At 35.7% G+C, this 16,487-nt stretch overlaps 1 protein-coding gene across 9 annotated transcripts in view; it reads right to left on the bottom strand.

The window, feature by feature from the left end:
• Positions 1 to 16,487, bottom strand: part of WDR25 (WD repeat domain 25) — a 251,388-nt gene that overhangs the window by 215,840 nt on the left and 19,061 nt on the right. For 5 of the 9 annotated variants that reach the window (XM_074291280.1, XM_074291274.1, XM_074291275.1 and 2 more), the window contains one exon: positions 11,414 to 12,303. The exons of 2 other annotated variants lie outside the window; for them this stretch is intronic. In XM_074291280.1, the coding sequence (XP_074147381.1) occupies positions 11,414 to 12,247 (834 nt within the window). In that variant the 5' untranslated portion in view covers positions 12,248 to 12,303. Of the gene's footprint in view, positions 1 to 11,413; positions 12,304 to 15,781; positions 15,927 to 16,487 lie in introns of those variants that run through there. 2 more of the 9 variants (XM_074291278.1, XM_074291283.1) reach the window with 2 other exon arrangements.

Here is a 16,487-nt window from a genome sequence, read left to right on the forward strand (position 1 = left end):
AGAGTGTTTGCTATCTTAGGGAGAGAAGAGGGGAAAAAAAGCAGGGAGGAAGAAAAAATGGAAATCAAAATTTTATGAAAGTAAAAAGTTGAAAATTAAAAAGAAAAAAGTATACAAATAAAAAGAACATTTTATAAATGGTCAAATGATATGAACAGATAATTCTCAGATAATGAAATTGAAACTATATCCACTCATATGAAGGAGTGTTCCAGGTCGCTGCTGATCAGAGAAATGCAAATTAAGACAACTCTGAGATATCATTACATACCTGTCAGATTGGCTAAGATGACAGGAACAAATAATGATGAATGTTGGAGGGGATGTGGGAAAAGTGGGACACTGATACATTGTTGGTGGAGTTGTGAAAGAATCCAGCCATTCTGAAGAGCAATTTGGAACTATGCCCAAAAAGTTATCAAACTGTGCATATCCTTTGATCCAGCAGTGCTACTACTGGGCTTATATCCCAAAGAAATACTAAAGAAGGGAAAGGGACCTGTATGTGCCAAAATGTTTGTAGCAGCTCTTTTCGTAGTGGCTAGAAACTGGAAGATGAATGGATGTCCATCAATTGGAGAATGGTTGGGTAAATTATGGTATATGAAGGCTATGGAATATTATTGCTCTGTAAGAAATGAACATCAGGATGAATTCAGAAAGGCTTGGAGAGACTTGCATGAACTGATGCTGAGTGAAATGAGCAGAACCAGAAGATCACTACTATACACTTCAACAACAATACTATATGAAGATGTATTCTGATGGAAGTGGAAATCTTCAACATAAAGAAGATCCAACTCACTTCCAGCTGATCAATGATGGACAGAAACAGCTAAACCCAGAGAAGGAACACTGGGAATTGAGTGTAAAATATTAGCACTACTGTCTATCTACCCAGCTTACTTATACCTTCGGAATCCAATACTTAATGTGCAATAAGAAAATTGGATTTACACACATATATTGTATCTAGGTTATATTGAAACACATGTAAAATGTATGGGATTGCCTATCATCTAGGGGAGGGAGTAGAAGGAGAGAGGGGAAAAATTGGAAAAATGAATATAAGGGATAATGTTATTAAAAAATTACTCATGCATATATACTGTCAAAAAAATTTATAATTATAAAATTAATTTTAAAAAGTAAAAAAAATTTCTAAACAACAACAAAAAAGAAAATCTCAGAAAATCAACTAAAAAGCTACTTGAAATTAACAATTTTAACAAACTTGCAGCATACAAAATACACCCACAAAAATCATCAGCATTTCTATATAATAACCAAAAAGTCCAGCAGTAAGAGAAAGAAAGAGAAATTTCATTTAAAATAACTGTAAACAATATAAAATACTTGGGAGTCTACTGCCAAGACAAACCAAGGAACTATATAAACATAACTATAAAACATTTCCCTACCTCATCCTGGATGGAAGTGCATCAGTTACTCATGAGTCTATCCTACTACTGAACAGAACTGAAACTCTGATCTACTGCTTCTGATTTGTATCTCTCTTTGGGCAACCTGGTGGTCACCCACACCAGGGGGCTCACCATAGATGACCTGGACAAAACATATACACCTAATTGGATTTAGCCTACTCCAGCTGAGAACTCCCAAGTTCAATTAATCCACCTGCCTTGGTTTCCCCTAGTAGCAGGGGACTACAAGCATTCATCACACCCAGTCAGAACAAATCTTCATAGGAAAATTACCATATGTCTTGTTATAACCCCCAAAATGAGAACATCAGTTCAGGAAACATAGTTCAAAGATATCATAGCCCTACTAGAACAAACTCTACAATTATGTCTACTCAACCCTTTATCAATGGAGTTCTACCTATTGATAAGCATAATAATAACAATAATAATAATAATAGTTGGCATTTAAATATCAGTGGAAGGTCTACAGGGTAATTTATTCCATGGGCACTACATGACAAACTTAATAGATGGAAGTAAAGCAAGGAGTAATTTGCCAGAAATAATGACAGAAGAAGGATTTAAACATCTCTTTGGAAACATCTAATCCAGTGGTCCTCAAACTTTTTAAATAGTGGGCCAGTTCACTGTCCCTCAGACTGTTGGAGGTCCTGACTACAGTAAAAACAAAAACTCACACTCTGTCTCCGCCCCTCAGCCCATTTGCCATAACATCCTCAGCGGATTTGAGAACCTCTCATCTAATCTCTTTTCTTCTTTTAATAAGGCTGGGTTCATCAGCTACTTGTAAGAGTGTAGGGGAACTGTGTCTTATGGATCTTTTTAGAGTATTTACCATAACTTACAGTGTTTTTATTGATAATGGAATTAGATTATCTAAATACAAGTCTAGGCTCCAAAATAAACTAGAATATATCTAAAACCTCATCTGTAAAAAACAGGTGATAATCTACCTGTTTACAGGTAGATACAATATCTACCTCATATAGTAGTGAAGAAAGCTTTCTGAACTATGAAAAATTAAGACATGTTAATGATGAAAATGATAACTGTCAGATTCAGAAATCTGGCTGTAAACCAGTAGTAATAAAATTCTGATTATCCAAGAGAGGACCTACTGGCAATAACTCAAATAATTAAGACTGAAAAAAATATTCCTTTACTCAACTTGTCCACTTAATTATGGCCATAGGGTGTCACCTTTTAACCCTATACAAATGTCTTATTCATTAATTTGCAGTTTTGCAATATCAAAAAAGGGGGGAAACTTCCACTAACATCCTCTGCTGATGGCTCATCATAACATGGAGGTGAACCTGGGTTCAAAGGCTTTAGCTAAGCAGTAAAAGCTGAAATTTCAAGTAAAGACCAGTTATAAACTGTGGATCTGGCATACATAGAACAGTCTACCTAAATGCAGACAGGCTCAATCACCAGAAGTTTGGCCATTATTTTATATCAGGAACAGCAACTCAAAGACATATGCTAAGGTACAATGAGGAGAGGAAAAAGAAAGGAGAAAAAAGAGGGATACAAAACAAAGTAGCCTCACATGGAATAAATCTGATGTTTAAGATACTGAAATATCTTAAAATAGGAAGATATTTTACATGCCCACTACTAGATTTACTATGTCTCACTAAATACATGTAAGAAAAAAAAAAAAAAAAGCCCAGCTCAGTTACTTCATCAATAATCATATAATGAGGTTTCCAATCTCCCTCATCATCTAAATTTACTATTTTAATGCACAAAATTTTACCACAATATCTCACAAAACAATAGCAAGTAGTGAAGGTGAAAAGCTCAGAAAACTTGGCAGTAGACCAAACTAGGCCAGAGCAAACCAAGCCCATTTACTGATGAGATCGGGTAGATAACAAGGAGAAAAATACTAAATATTTGTAAACATTTCTAAAGTAATCCATTTTTTAAATCATGACAAGGCAAACATCACATTTTCCCTCTAACACCTCATTACCTGATGAGTTATATGAGGAAGAAGGAATAGCACTCATATGCCTAAATATAAGAGGGAAGAACAGCTATAGCTAAATACACTAAGAAGAAATCTGTAATGAAGGTTAAAAAAAAAAAAAGTTTTCAAGGCACTCAAATGTCAAAAAAGGGAAAGATATCAAAAAAATAGAAAATATCTCAAAAAAGGCTATGGAGAAGTAAGTCATTAGCAGCTTTTCCCTGATTTCCAGTAAAAATGGTAGTGTGAAAGATCATAAAGGAGCCCAATACTCAGACATATGATCCAGGAAAGGTCTGAAAAGATCATGAAATGAAATTATGATCAAGATATTCAAAGAAAAAAAAAAAAAAACTCTTTTATCTAGACCAAGACTGCATAAAAAAATAGCCAGAAACAAAAGTTTAAGACCTCTCTGCTAAATAAATAAATCAGAATAAACACGTTTAAAAAAAAAAAAAAAAAAAAAAAAAAAAAAGAGGCCCAGGAATACTCTGATTAATTAGAGCCTCAACAGAATACAATGAAGTCCATAGTGATATGTTCCAAGTCAGAAGCTAAGCATTCAGTGGAAAAATCTCCAACAAGGTCAGAAACAGGCTGAGACCTGAGGAAAAAACAATCTGACAATCTCACTGGGTTGATGCTAGGAGGCCAAAAAGTCCATAGTCATCTGACTTAAATGGCTTCAGAGGGCCCTGATATTCATGGTACTCTGACCCCAGAGGACCTGAGAGACCAAAAACCTGCCAGTATTTTGAGTACAAATATACAAATTGAGTAGAAGCAAAAGTCCAGAAAATTGAGATAAGGTCCAAACAAAGCCTGATAACACATCCAAGAGTATGGGAGAAGATAGAGCCTGGCTTTTATACAAAATACCAAATTAAAAACTAAGATTGGCAATATTAATAACTAGAAGATACCAGACCCTATGAAGAAATAGTAAGGATCAAGAAAAGAAGCACAAGAGGCTAAGCCAAAAAAAGAATGGCTACAAAACAAATACTAGCAGAGCCTCAGAGGTGGGAAAATGATTTCGTCCCAGGAAGAAATAAAGAGGAAAAAAATAAAAAAAAAGAAATGACAAGTGAAATAAGAATCGGGAGGAAGAAAGGAAAGAAGTCTAAAAGAGAAAAGAATTTACCCAGCCAGAGAAGCAAGGATAAACAGACAAATAGTTAAGTAAGAAACAGCTTCATGTGTACAGATCTACCTGAATTGAATAATGACATCAAATCCTGCAGCCCAGAATTAAGTAATCAGAGCACATGGGTTTTCCTTCCTCATATACTTCTCTACCTGATTTTTGATTATCCTTTCAAATAAGGAGTAAATTAATGAGTACGACTCAGGTTTCTCTGTGGATTATGATATATCACATTATTCAAATGTTTGCTTGAATGTATGAAAACTTCTAATATCATTCCTTTTTTCTAACTTGTTGCTAAGCAAAGGGTTTATGTTTCAAACCTAAAACCATCATAACTCTAAGTATCTAATTGGTATGAACAGAAACACAATGGTGAAGGCTTACTACATACTATTTAGTATGTAACAAGCACATCCCTTACAAAATAATTACCCTACGGATTTTAATTTTGATTACATGGTGGCATTCCTTCTCTGGGAAAGCCCAGAGAGTAAAAGGGTTTTCATATGCCTAAATGAAAAATATGAGACATTACAGTGAAGTGGCCATTCCACATAAGAGGAATTACACCTAAAAAATTAACTATATTGGAGCACTCAGAAGGTGCTAAAATTCAGGAAGAACTTTTTTTACTTTGATAACAGCATATTAAAATACTTGATTTTCTTTGTATTTCTATGTATTTTATTTTATGCATTCAAAAACATTATCCTGATCACCAGATTGCCCAAAAGGTGTATAACACTTTAAAAAAAGGATAAGCATCCCTAGACCAAATGATAAAAGTATTTATATTCTAATAAAGGAGGAAAAAAGTATACTTTCAGAGTGCTAATGAATTCAAGAGTTATAGGGGGTGTTTAATATGACCGAGAACACAATCGGGGTTGGTTCTGTTTTGATGATCTTAAAAGATGAAATAAAAGAGAAGGGAAAAGAATAAATCAAGAAAGAATTAGGAAAAAAGGAGTAGAACTTATTTCTCATAAATGGAGCGTTTTAGGAAGATAGTATAAACATAGAGAAAGAGGTGGAGAGAGAATGGACATCACTTGAATCTCACTTTTACTTCAACTACATGAAGAAGGATGAGAGAAATAGCAACAGAGACAGACAGAGACACAGACACAGAGAGACAGTGCGACAGAGACAGTTAATTGTAGAATATATTAAACTCAAAAGGGAAATGGACTGAGAGAGAGGAAAAAAATGTTTAAGTGGGAGGGTAAGGTCAAGAAAGAAACAATCGCAAGAAAGTTCATCTTCAAAAACTAAAGTATAAAAAAGGAATTAAAAGAAAAAAAAAGTGAGGAGGAGGAAGACAGGGGAGATAGATAGTGACACCAAAAATGGAAAGGAAAAAAAAAAATGAAGGATTTAAAAGAAAGAAGAGAACACTAGAAGGTTCAAAGGCAGACAAACAAGCAGAAAAGCTTTGGAAGCAATGTGTTGAATTTATTAGAGATTTTTTAAAAAGGAAGCAGGTTGAACATAATACAGATTTCTGACTTCATATACAATTCTCTTTTTGTGTGGAAATGTTTGTTGTTATTTGTCAAGTTTATAATAACAAAAAACTTTAAATTAAAAAAACTACTGGTGGCTATGTCGACTTTCTCTCTAAAAAATGTGAAACTATTCCATGCAGTATATCAAAGGTAGTTGGGGAATGGAGAGGGGAGGAAATGTGTTTGTGTGAAGAGGGAGGGGGAGAACAGACAGAAGAGGGAACAGTCAAGCTTTCATAAACTACTTTCTACAGAAAACATCTTCATAATTCTAAAACTAACTGACAATTATAACAAATACCAGATCCCAACTGTGTATGATTAGAGAAAAAAAAAAAGATTTGACTCAATGGAACACAAAGCAACTATAAAGGCTGTCTTCCAAAAAGGAATCTTCCAGGTATATATCATTATTATTTAAGAATCCTTGAGAGAAGCATGACTCAAATGAAGATATAAAAGGGCACTCCCAACCCACTCCTTCTTAGAGAGGAGAGGTCCACAAATGTTACAAAGTACAATTTTTCCATCAGGTGCATGGATTTTTTTTTCCCTTTTAAAAAGCACCATTTGTTATACAGCATGCCTCTCTGGAAAGGAGAGGAGGTAGGACATTGGAAATAAAAGAGAAGACATAAGTGAAAACTTATTTTTAAAAGATTCCTTGAGAGATGCAACCACAGAGGTAACTTTACTTCATCTATCCTTGATTATTGATATCAAATGAAGGGAGCAACATAAAAATGTTCACTACCATCACAGAATGAGGCAAAAGTTAGATAGGTGGCACAGTATATATAGTACTGAGCCTGGATTCAAGAAGACTTGAGTTCAAATTCAGTCTCAAACACTATGTGATTCTGGACAATCTATGTCTACCTCAGTTTCCTTATTTGTAAAATGGGGCTAACAATAGCATATGCCTACCAGCATTATTATGAAAATTAAATTAGATAATATTTTTAAATACTTTATAAACCTTAAAGCATTATATTAATGTTATCTATTTGGTTATGCCTGGAAAAGGGATTCCCTATAGATTGTAATTTATAAATACAAGTATTCGGAAAACTTTACTTTGTCCCTGTTGCATCAAATCCTGAAATATTAAAGGACTTCTGATCAAGATCAACATTCAAAATTAGCCTAAAAAATACCACAGTAAACACCAAGTATCTAGTGAATACCTGTAGTCCAGATTAAGGTATATAGTTGAATAGCTGGACATTCATTCATTTGCATTTTCTCTCAGACATCACAACTGGGTTGGACTTGGGAATGTGAGCTTGACACAGCCCTTTCAAAGATTCCTAAAGTGATACATACACACACACACACACACACACACACACACACACACACACACATACGAAATCACTTTGATAAGACCAGTATTCTTCTGGTGACACTGGTTAAGTATGACATGGAACATAGCAAAAGGCAAAGCTTGCAAACTACAGGTGACCCACAGAGCAATGAAAACTACACACTGTTTACTGAGTATTAGTAGCCTACAATATGTCACCAGTAGTGTGACTGCAATGGCTGTATCAATTGGTTTAGCTTAATTGTTTCTCTATGTGACAAGGGAGATTTCTACTAGTAGAAGAATTTGATGTATTTTCTTTTATATTAAAAAATATCAATGAAACTTTAAAGTAGGAAAATCACAAAAGTCAAGAAAATGAACAAATGAAAACGTCATCTCACGTGACATGGAGCAACAATGAGAGGTTGTGGATAACAGCATTAAATATTAAATGACACAGGGCAGCTAGGTGGCGCAGTGGATAGAGCATCAGCCTTGAATTCAGGAGGACCGGAGTTCAAATCTGGTCTCAGACACTTAACACTTCCTAGCTGTGTGAACCTGAGCAAGTCACTTAACCCCAGCCTCAGGGAAAAAAAAAAAAAAATATATATATATATATATATATATATATATATATATAAAATGACACAAAGTTCTCCAGCATGTTAGATGAAATGTATATAGGATTTAGGGCAGAACAATAAAAGAATCCCCCAGAATGATAAGTTACAAGTGATCTGCAATTTGAAGAAATTGTTCATGATGAGGTCACTGATCCATCAAAGTACTAAAATATATTTCACTAGCACTGGTACTCACCAAGGCAGCATTTCATCTTTGGGGTTCTGCTTGCTTATCCAGTCTGTTTTTGCATGATAAGTTTGGGATGGAGGGATGAAGGATGAAGGGAGAGATAGTAAGCAAGTTACAAGAGGGGGAGGTGATCACTGTCCTAGTAATCAAGTAGGGCTTTGCCGTACATTTTTTTCTATTGCCAGGATGTCCAATGCCATAAACCCCTTCCATTTCCTGTCTCCTGGTAGCTATCTCCAGAATAAGTAAAACATCCTATGTTCTTGGCATCAAGATTGCATTTTCAGTAATAATCCCTTATTACTGATTGTTCATGCTTGCTTTGAGACAGACCTTCTTGGCTCTCATAGTACTCAAAATCTTCTGTCCAGAAACTAAACCTCATGTGTGGATCTCAAGCTCTCAAATCTCATGAGTTCCTCAACAGACTTCTTTCAATCTGTGGATACCCTACCTGCTCAATGATTAGCAAACTCCCATTTCATTATATTCACTCGATCATCAGTGATCCTGAAGCTCAGCAGCTGAATGGCTGACCTACACTACTAGTTCCCATCCTCAACTCAAAATTCCTTTAGGACATAACCACCTGAGGTTCCACTCCAGATTTGCCCACACTCTGGAGTTCATGCTTCATAATTAATAAATTTCCTTTAATGTAAAATCTCTTTCTTCATCCATCTCAATTCCTCAAATAACAGATAATTACCCATAGCTCTATACTAGGCCTTCTTCTCTACTAGCTCATTGATAATCTTATCAGCTCCATTAAATTCAATATTCATTTCTATGCAGATGATTCCTAGCCCTAGTCTCTAGACTAAGCTAGTTACATGTTACTAACTTCTTCAATCTCTCATTTATCCCACATATCCAGTCTGTTGCAAAGTCCTATAATTTTCTTCCTTCACAACATCTCTAGAACATATCCCCTCTTCTCCGCATCTAAACAGTCACAACCATGGCTAAAGAGTTCATCATCTCTTTTCTGGATTTTTGCAATATCTCTCTGTGGGGTCTTCCCTTCCAAATCTCTCCCCATTCCAAATCACCCTCCAAAAGTAAAGGCTATCTTTCTAAAGCTTAGGTCTGATTATGTCATCCTCTGCTCAAGATGCTCCAGTGGTTCCTTATTACTTCCAAGACCAAATATAAACTCCTACTCCTATATCTACTTGACATAAAAATTCTTTATAACCTGGCTCCTTCCAGTCTTTCCTATAAAAAGATTAAATTGATTCTGCATTTTTTAATTAATCCTATTTTGCAATTAACTGATTTTGTTCCAAAACTATTAAAGCCATGGCTTTTTGTCTCTCAATTTAGTGCAGAAATTCTATTGTCCTATAATGAATTAAGTTTAGAAATCCAATTCTTCTATTATTCACTGTTCTAGTCTTGCCTCAACAAAATTCATTGTTCCCAAGGGATACAGGTGGACTTGAGGGAGTTTGATCTAATATCTTTATACCACCAATCCATCCTTCAAGAATGTCTAATTTGCTATCCCAAAAAGTCTGACCCACTATGTCTAATTTTGCCAAACAGTAAACCTTTTCACAGAAAGAAAGGAGAGGATTATTGCTAGCCCCTTATTCCCAACTTCTGGCCAATTAAATTTTCCCCACACCTCAACTATGCAACTAATCAGGTTGTCCCCAACCCCATGCCAACTGTATACCCAATTGTATTTTTTACTTACCTGCCCTGTTCTGTTCTTATTTTGTACTTCCCAAAAACAATAAAAGAGGAGGTGATCTACTAGGGTTCTTTGGCTAAAGTGAGGCAGCCATTTACTCATTCTATTAGTAGGTAACACTCCTGTTAATAAAACATTATCTTGCTCAAAGAAAATGTACCCCATTCTACCTTTGTGCATTTGTTTTTCATGACACCTGCCTTCTTATCCCTTACCACTCTCTATAACTGTTATATGCCAGCAACAAGTTTCTTTAATGTAAAAAATTACCTTATCTCCACAATGGCTGGCCACAAAGCCTGGAATGATCTGTCCTTTGATTTCCACCTCTTAGCTTCTCTGGCTTCCCTCAGGACTCAGTTCAACTTTCACTTTCTAAAGAAAGTCCCCAATTTCTAACACACTCCCTTCTCAAATTACCTTCATAAACTCTGTATATGCCTTGTATTATCTAGATATTCATTATGTTGTCTCCACCATTATAATGTGAAATCCTTGGGGGCAAGGACTATGAAGTTTAAATTTGAGGGAGGGGGGGTTTAAATGGACTTATTTTGTTTTAAGGGATTTGACAATTCAGAGCTTAATTCAATAACTGCCACATAGTGAGCACTTAGCAAATATTCATTGACTATTTTGAAAATCTCCTTTACACATGACCAGTTTACCTGTTATTTGACAAACATGTTTCATACTTACCCTTGTCAAATTCTACCAGAGGGCATTCCCTCTGCTCAACATCTCCACTAACTGAAATATTTTTTAAGACCCAGCTGCAATATTTACCTCCTAAATGGAATTCTAATTTCCATAGCCAGAAGAGATTCCTCCATCTTATGAACCCTGAAAGTTTATAAACTATTTATATCTCTCTCATATACCCTGACACATACTTTATAGATTTGTGTACTAATCTTCTCCTCCACAGTTTCACTCTAAAGCACTATAAGCCCCTTGAGAGAACACTCATGTCTTATTAATCTTTATATAATAACAACAACTCATATTTATATAACACTTTAATGTTTGCATAGTGTTTTCCTGACAGTAACTCTACCAGAAAGGACTTATTAGAATCATCATCTCCATTTTACAGATTAAGAAATTGAAGCTCAATCTGGGAAAATCACTTGCCCATAGTCACAAAGGTAGCAAATGGCAGAATCTGAACCAGCATTAGATCTTCTAATGCCGGGGGCAGCTAGGTGACGCAGTGGATAGTGTACCAGCCTTGAATTCAGGAGGACCTGAGTTCAAATCCGGTCTCAGACACTTAACACTTCCTAGCTGTGTGATCCTGGGCAAGTCACTTAACACCAGCCTCAGGGAAAAAAAAAAAAAAAAAAAAGATCTTCTAATGCCAAGTTCCAAATTCTTTGCACTTCCTCCTACTGCCTCTCTCTATTTCACACAGGACCAAATGCAGAACCTTGAACACAAGAAGTATTTAAACAATAATGAATGAATCTTATGAGACTTTTTTTTAAATTAAGGAACGTTACCTTGAAAGTTTTATCCATAGAAGCTGAGAGAAGCATGTGACTGTATTGTACAACTGGACACCACTGGACACGGTTGACTGGTCCTTCATGCTCAGACAACTGAAAGACTGACTTCTTTGGAACTGCTGTTGATTTATACTTTGCTTCTAAATATGGTTTAATAAAGTCAGAAATTACTATAGCTGTGCATTTTCTCATAGGGCATCCTTCCAACAAGGATGGACAATCCATTTTCTGATTTTGTTGCCCAGATTTCTCTCTTTCATTAGTTCCTGCAGTTAACATTTGTGTTTGTCTAAGTCTTTTGGGGATGTAAGGCTTAATTCCTCTTATGTTCTCCTGTCTTCTTTTTTGCAAAAGGCTTCCATGTTGACCCGTGGTTTCCAAAGACATTAAAGTACAGGAAGACGAGTTGGGGACTCTGAAAGCTTCATATGAAGGCCTCATTTTACTAACAGATAGACCTGCTACTTCCCTATTGCCTGATGATGTAGAGCTGGGAGATGTGGCGTAATCTGAAGGGATGAACGTGTTGGGTTTCTCTTGGACCTCTGTGGTAGACCACTGGCATCTAGGCCCTGGACAAGACTTCCAAGCATTTCTCTCTGCCTGAGGTTCTAGGAGACCACTTATCCTCGAATATTCCTGGATAATGCCCGAACCAGTATTCAAGTTGTCGCATCTAGGTTGTGAGCTGCTTTCACGCTTTGTAGCTAATATGTCAGATGGTAAAAGCTGACCAAGGTTTCTGATGCTCTTTTTTTGGCAAGAACCATTAGAATTGTCGATTTCAGTCTCAGAGTCAGAGTCATCATAAGCTACCAAGGAAGCCATCGAAGAACCAAAAAGCTTTTGAAATCTTCCTTAGGAGTATAAAATACCTAAAATTACTGAAAAAAAAAAATTATCAGAAAATATTGTGATTAAAAAATTTTTACAGGACCACAAATTTGCATATAGTGTAAAATGGGCTGTATGAACAATAGCTATCTATGTCTGTGTGGTTAATGCTCAATCAACCAAGCAAGGTCCTTCCACTGTAAAATATTTATTAAGAATATATAATTATCATGGTGGACAGAAATAACTATACCCAGAGAAGGAACACTGGGAAGCGAATGTAAATTGTTAGCACTACTGTCTATGTACCCAGGTTACTTATACCTTCGGAAGCTAATAATTAATGTGCAACAAGAAAATGGTATTTACACACATATATTGTATCTAGGTTATATTGTAACACATGTAAAATGTATGGGATTACCTGCCATCGGGGGGAGGGAGTGGAGGGAGGGAGGGGATAATTTGGAAAAATGAATAAAAAAAAAAAAATTCTTCCCCCCCCCCCAAAAAAAAAAAAAAAAAAAAAAAAGAATAATCATCATGGGGCAGCTAGGTGGCACAGTGAATAGAGCACCAGTCCTGGAGTCAGAAGGACCTGAGTTCAAATCTGGTTTCAGAAAGTTAATACTTCCTAACTGTGTGATCCTGGGCAAGTCACTTAGGACTGCCTCAGAGGAAAAAAAAAAAAAAAAAAAAAGAATAATCATCACAACTCACATGAAATTCAAAACTAATATCACTCTAGAAATCCCAAATGTTTCTGGGTCACCTTCCTTAATAGTCAGTTGCCATATACTGAAAAAACCAAACTCATTTTAAATACTATTCTAAACAAGAAAGGCAGACATTTGATGAAAACGTTTTTATATCTTAATTTATGTCTCATCTTATTTGTAGCCTCCTTGAGGGAAAGAATGTCATCTTAACTTTTGTATAATAATGGCAAGTATAAACAAATATCTATAATTCCCATTTGCTTTTGGAATATATTTCAACACCTTTGCAAAACATTCCAAAAGCAAAAAATGGTAACTTTTTAACAATTCACTGTTCTATTCATTAAAAATGTAAGGACCTACTATGTGCAAGGCATTGATGATTCAAAATGAAAAAGCAACATAGATCCTTGAGGAATTTCTAATCTAATGTAGAGGAGTAAGGAGAGAGGAAAGAAATAAAATTAAGTATGATCCAAAGTAGAATATGATATGGGTAAGAAAGAACATCCTACATAAAAGCCCATCAAAGATAATAAGGAAAAATTCAAATGAAAGTATCAAGACTCCAGCCACTCCTAACTCTGTAAAGCAGAGTTTTCTCTGCTGATCCCCCGAGTGTATCTGTGTCTAAAACCTCAAACAAGGCTCAAAGCACAAGATTTTCCCTGTGAATAAGCAAAACATAAAAGAAAACCATCTAGATAATCAGACCCCCCTAGAGATTACCAGCTTTGATACAAAGAAATGTCACCCAACTCTCTAGTCTCCTTATTAGGAAACCACTTCTTAATATAATAGGCCAATATATTCGCATCTCAAAGGCCTGAGTTCTCCTGGATTTATATTGTATCTATACATAGGTTATAAACAAGAGGAACACTGGGCTCTTGGTAATGGCTGTTGCCTTCCTGCCCCATTGATTGATCAATCAACAAGCACCTTACTGTGCCAGTCATTATGCTAGATCCTGGAAATACAAAGACAAAAGCAAAAGAGTTTCTGCCCTTATAATCTAGCTTATAAAAAGTTTATAATCTAGTCTGAGATAAAATGAATATATAAAGATATGCAAAGTAGGTATATGATAATTTGGGGTGAAACATATTGAGGTAGAGGAACAGGAAAAGTTGCCTATAAAATATGTGTTTAAGCCACACCTTTTTTTTTTTAAATACAGTTTTTTCCCCCCCTGAGGCTGGGGTTAAGTGACTTGCCCAGGGTCACACAGCTAGGAAGTGTTAAGTGTCTGAGACCAGATTTGAACGTGGGTCCTCCTCAATTCAAGGCTGGTACTCTATCCACTGCGCCACCTAGCTGCCCCACTTAAGCCACACCTTGAAGGAAATCAGAGATTCTAAGAGTCAAAGTTGAGGAAGAAAAACATTCTGTGCAGGTGAGACAGCCCATGTAAAAACAATATGATGAGGGATACAATGCATTGTTCTAAGATTAAGTGAGCTGGATTGTAGTAGAAAGGAAAGTATGTACAAAAAGGCTGTTACCCAGAGATAATAGTGGAGGAGCACATGTTCAAATTAGTGTTTTAGGAAATGTACTTTGGTGGATGTAAAGAGAGACATGTGGCATGGCCACTAATGATAAAGCTATTCCAATAGTGCAGGTGAAAGCTAAGAAGGACCTAAACTAGAGTGATGATTGTGTGAGTCAAGAGATGGGGACATGATGCAACAAGATTTAACAATTAATAATATGTAGGGTGAATCAGATTTAGGAGTTGAAGATAATATCAAGGATGTGAACCCAGATGACTAGAAAGATAGCAATGTTTTTGAAGAAAAAATGAAGATGAATGAAGGATGCATTTGGAAGGAAAGTTAATGAATTTCCAAACGACACATCAATTTCCCTGCTTTACAATAAAGAGACAACAAAGAGATCCTAACAAGGTACTAGGAACAAATATGAGTAGGAGAACATCACTTTCAGCTTGTAAAGAAGGGGAAGAATCAGAAAAGGTTCCCTGAAAGAAGTAGACCTCAAACAAAGAAGTGATTTAACAAATGAAAATGAAAAAAATAAAAAGATAATATTTCAGGGATAAGGGATGGATGGACTATTGCATGCACAGAGATGAATGAGGGACAAATCAAATCAGAAATAGGTAAGCAGTTTGGTTTGTCTAGGACAGAATGTATAATCAATCAATAAACAAGTATTTCAATCCCTAGTCTCAGAGTTGAATCTATATTTGAAGTAAACTTAATACATATCAATAAAATAGCCATTTTTGAGTCATGAAATATAACAAAAAATTAACTAGAACTAGATTGTAGAGAGCCTTGAAATCATAAGTTTGTTCTGGAGAAGCAGAGGCAGTTCAAGAGGGAGATAAAAAATCAAGAAAATGAGATGGTTTAGGACTGGCTAACAAAAAAAAAATTGAAGAAAAAATTACCCAAAGTATGATAATTAAAAACAGTAAACATCTATTAGTTGTATTGTATTGTAGTAGTCTAATAACTATAGCAGTTCAGTGTTACAGCAGTTAACATTTATATGTTAAACTAAAAAATTAAGTCATTTGACCTTCACAAGAACCCTCTGAAGGAGGTGCTACTGTTATTCCCATTTTACAGAAAAGAAAACTGATTTGCTATAAAGTTCTGAGGCAGGATTTGACTCCAGATCCAGAGCTTAGTCCATTGCGCCAGCTATTAGCCAATTCTAGTACAGTTTCTGATACATCTTATATAGCTTCTGCTATAGCTTATAGTCTATTCATGACAGTTTGTATCTTATTATGATAATAAGTTGGAGACAAACATGCAAAATTGCTCAGTCTCACCTGATACAGGCAGTTGTAGAGTTCTGTCGTCTCTCAATTATAATCCTTCTCTGGGAGGATAAAAAGAGGCAACATGTTACATTGGGAAGTTTCTTTTCTGTAAATCCTTTTTTCTGTGAGCAGGTTTCTTGGAAGGCTTCTGAAGCTTCTAGCCAGAGCGAAGGTAGAATCTTGAATCCTCTTCTTCTTGAATCCTGGCTCTGAATCTCCTCTAGCTTCCCTGAAGTTCTCCCGGAAAATCTTGTCCTTGACCCAATCCCGACTGCTGTCTAGACTCAATGTTGCCTCTTTTTATTCTCCCAGAGAATGGGCTTGTGGGTACTCCAGGGGCTTGTGGGAACTACTTACAACCAATGAACTGGCTCCTTTTAAAGGTGTAAACTCCTTTAAAGGTATAAACTCCTTTTCAGAAGTCTAAAGGTGTAAACTCCGTTTAAAGGTGTGAACTAAAGGTGTGAACCCTGAGCTAGAGAATTGTTAAATACCGACTTAGCACCTAGTAAGAACCTAACAGGCAGTTATGGAGATCTATCCAAAAGAGTTCCTTAAGTTTCTCAGATATTATTGTATCTACTTTAATTTAGGCTTAGGAGAAAAAGACATATAACATATTCCCTGTCATCTTAAAAGTTTCCTACCTCTATGGCAATCCTCTAAGGGAGTGTTATGCAATAACAGTTTTAAAGTAGAAACATACTGTAAAAGT

This window comes from Sminthopsis crassicaudata, chromosome 2, assembly GCF_048593235.1.
Source record: "Sminthopsis crassicaudata isolate SCR6 chromosome 2, ASM4859323v1, whole genome shotgun sequence".
Classification (NCBI taxonomy): Eukaryota; Metazoa; Chordata; class Mammalia; order Dasyuromorphia; family Dasyuridae; genus Sminthopsis; species Sminthopsis crassicaudata.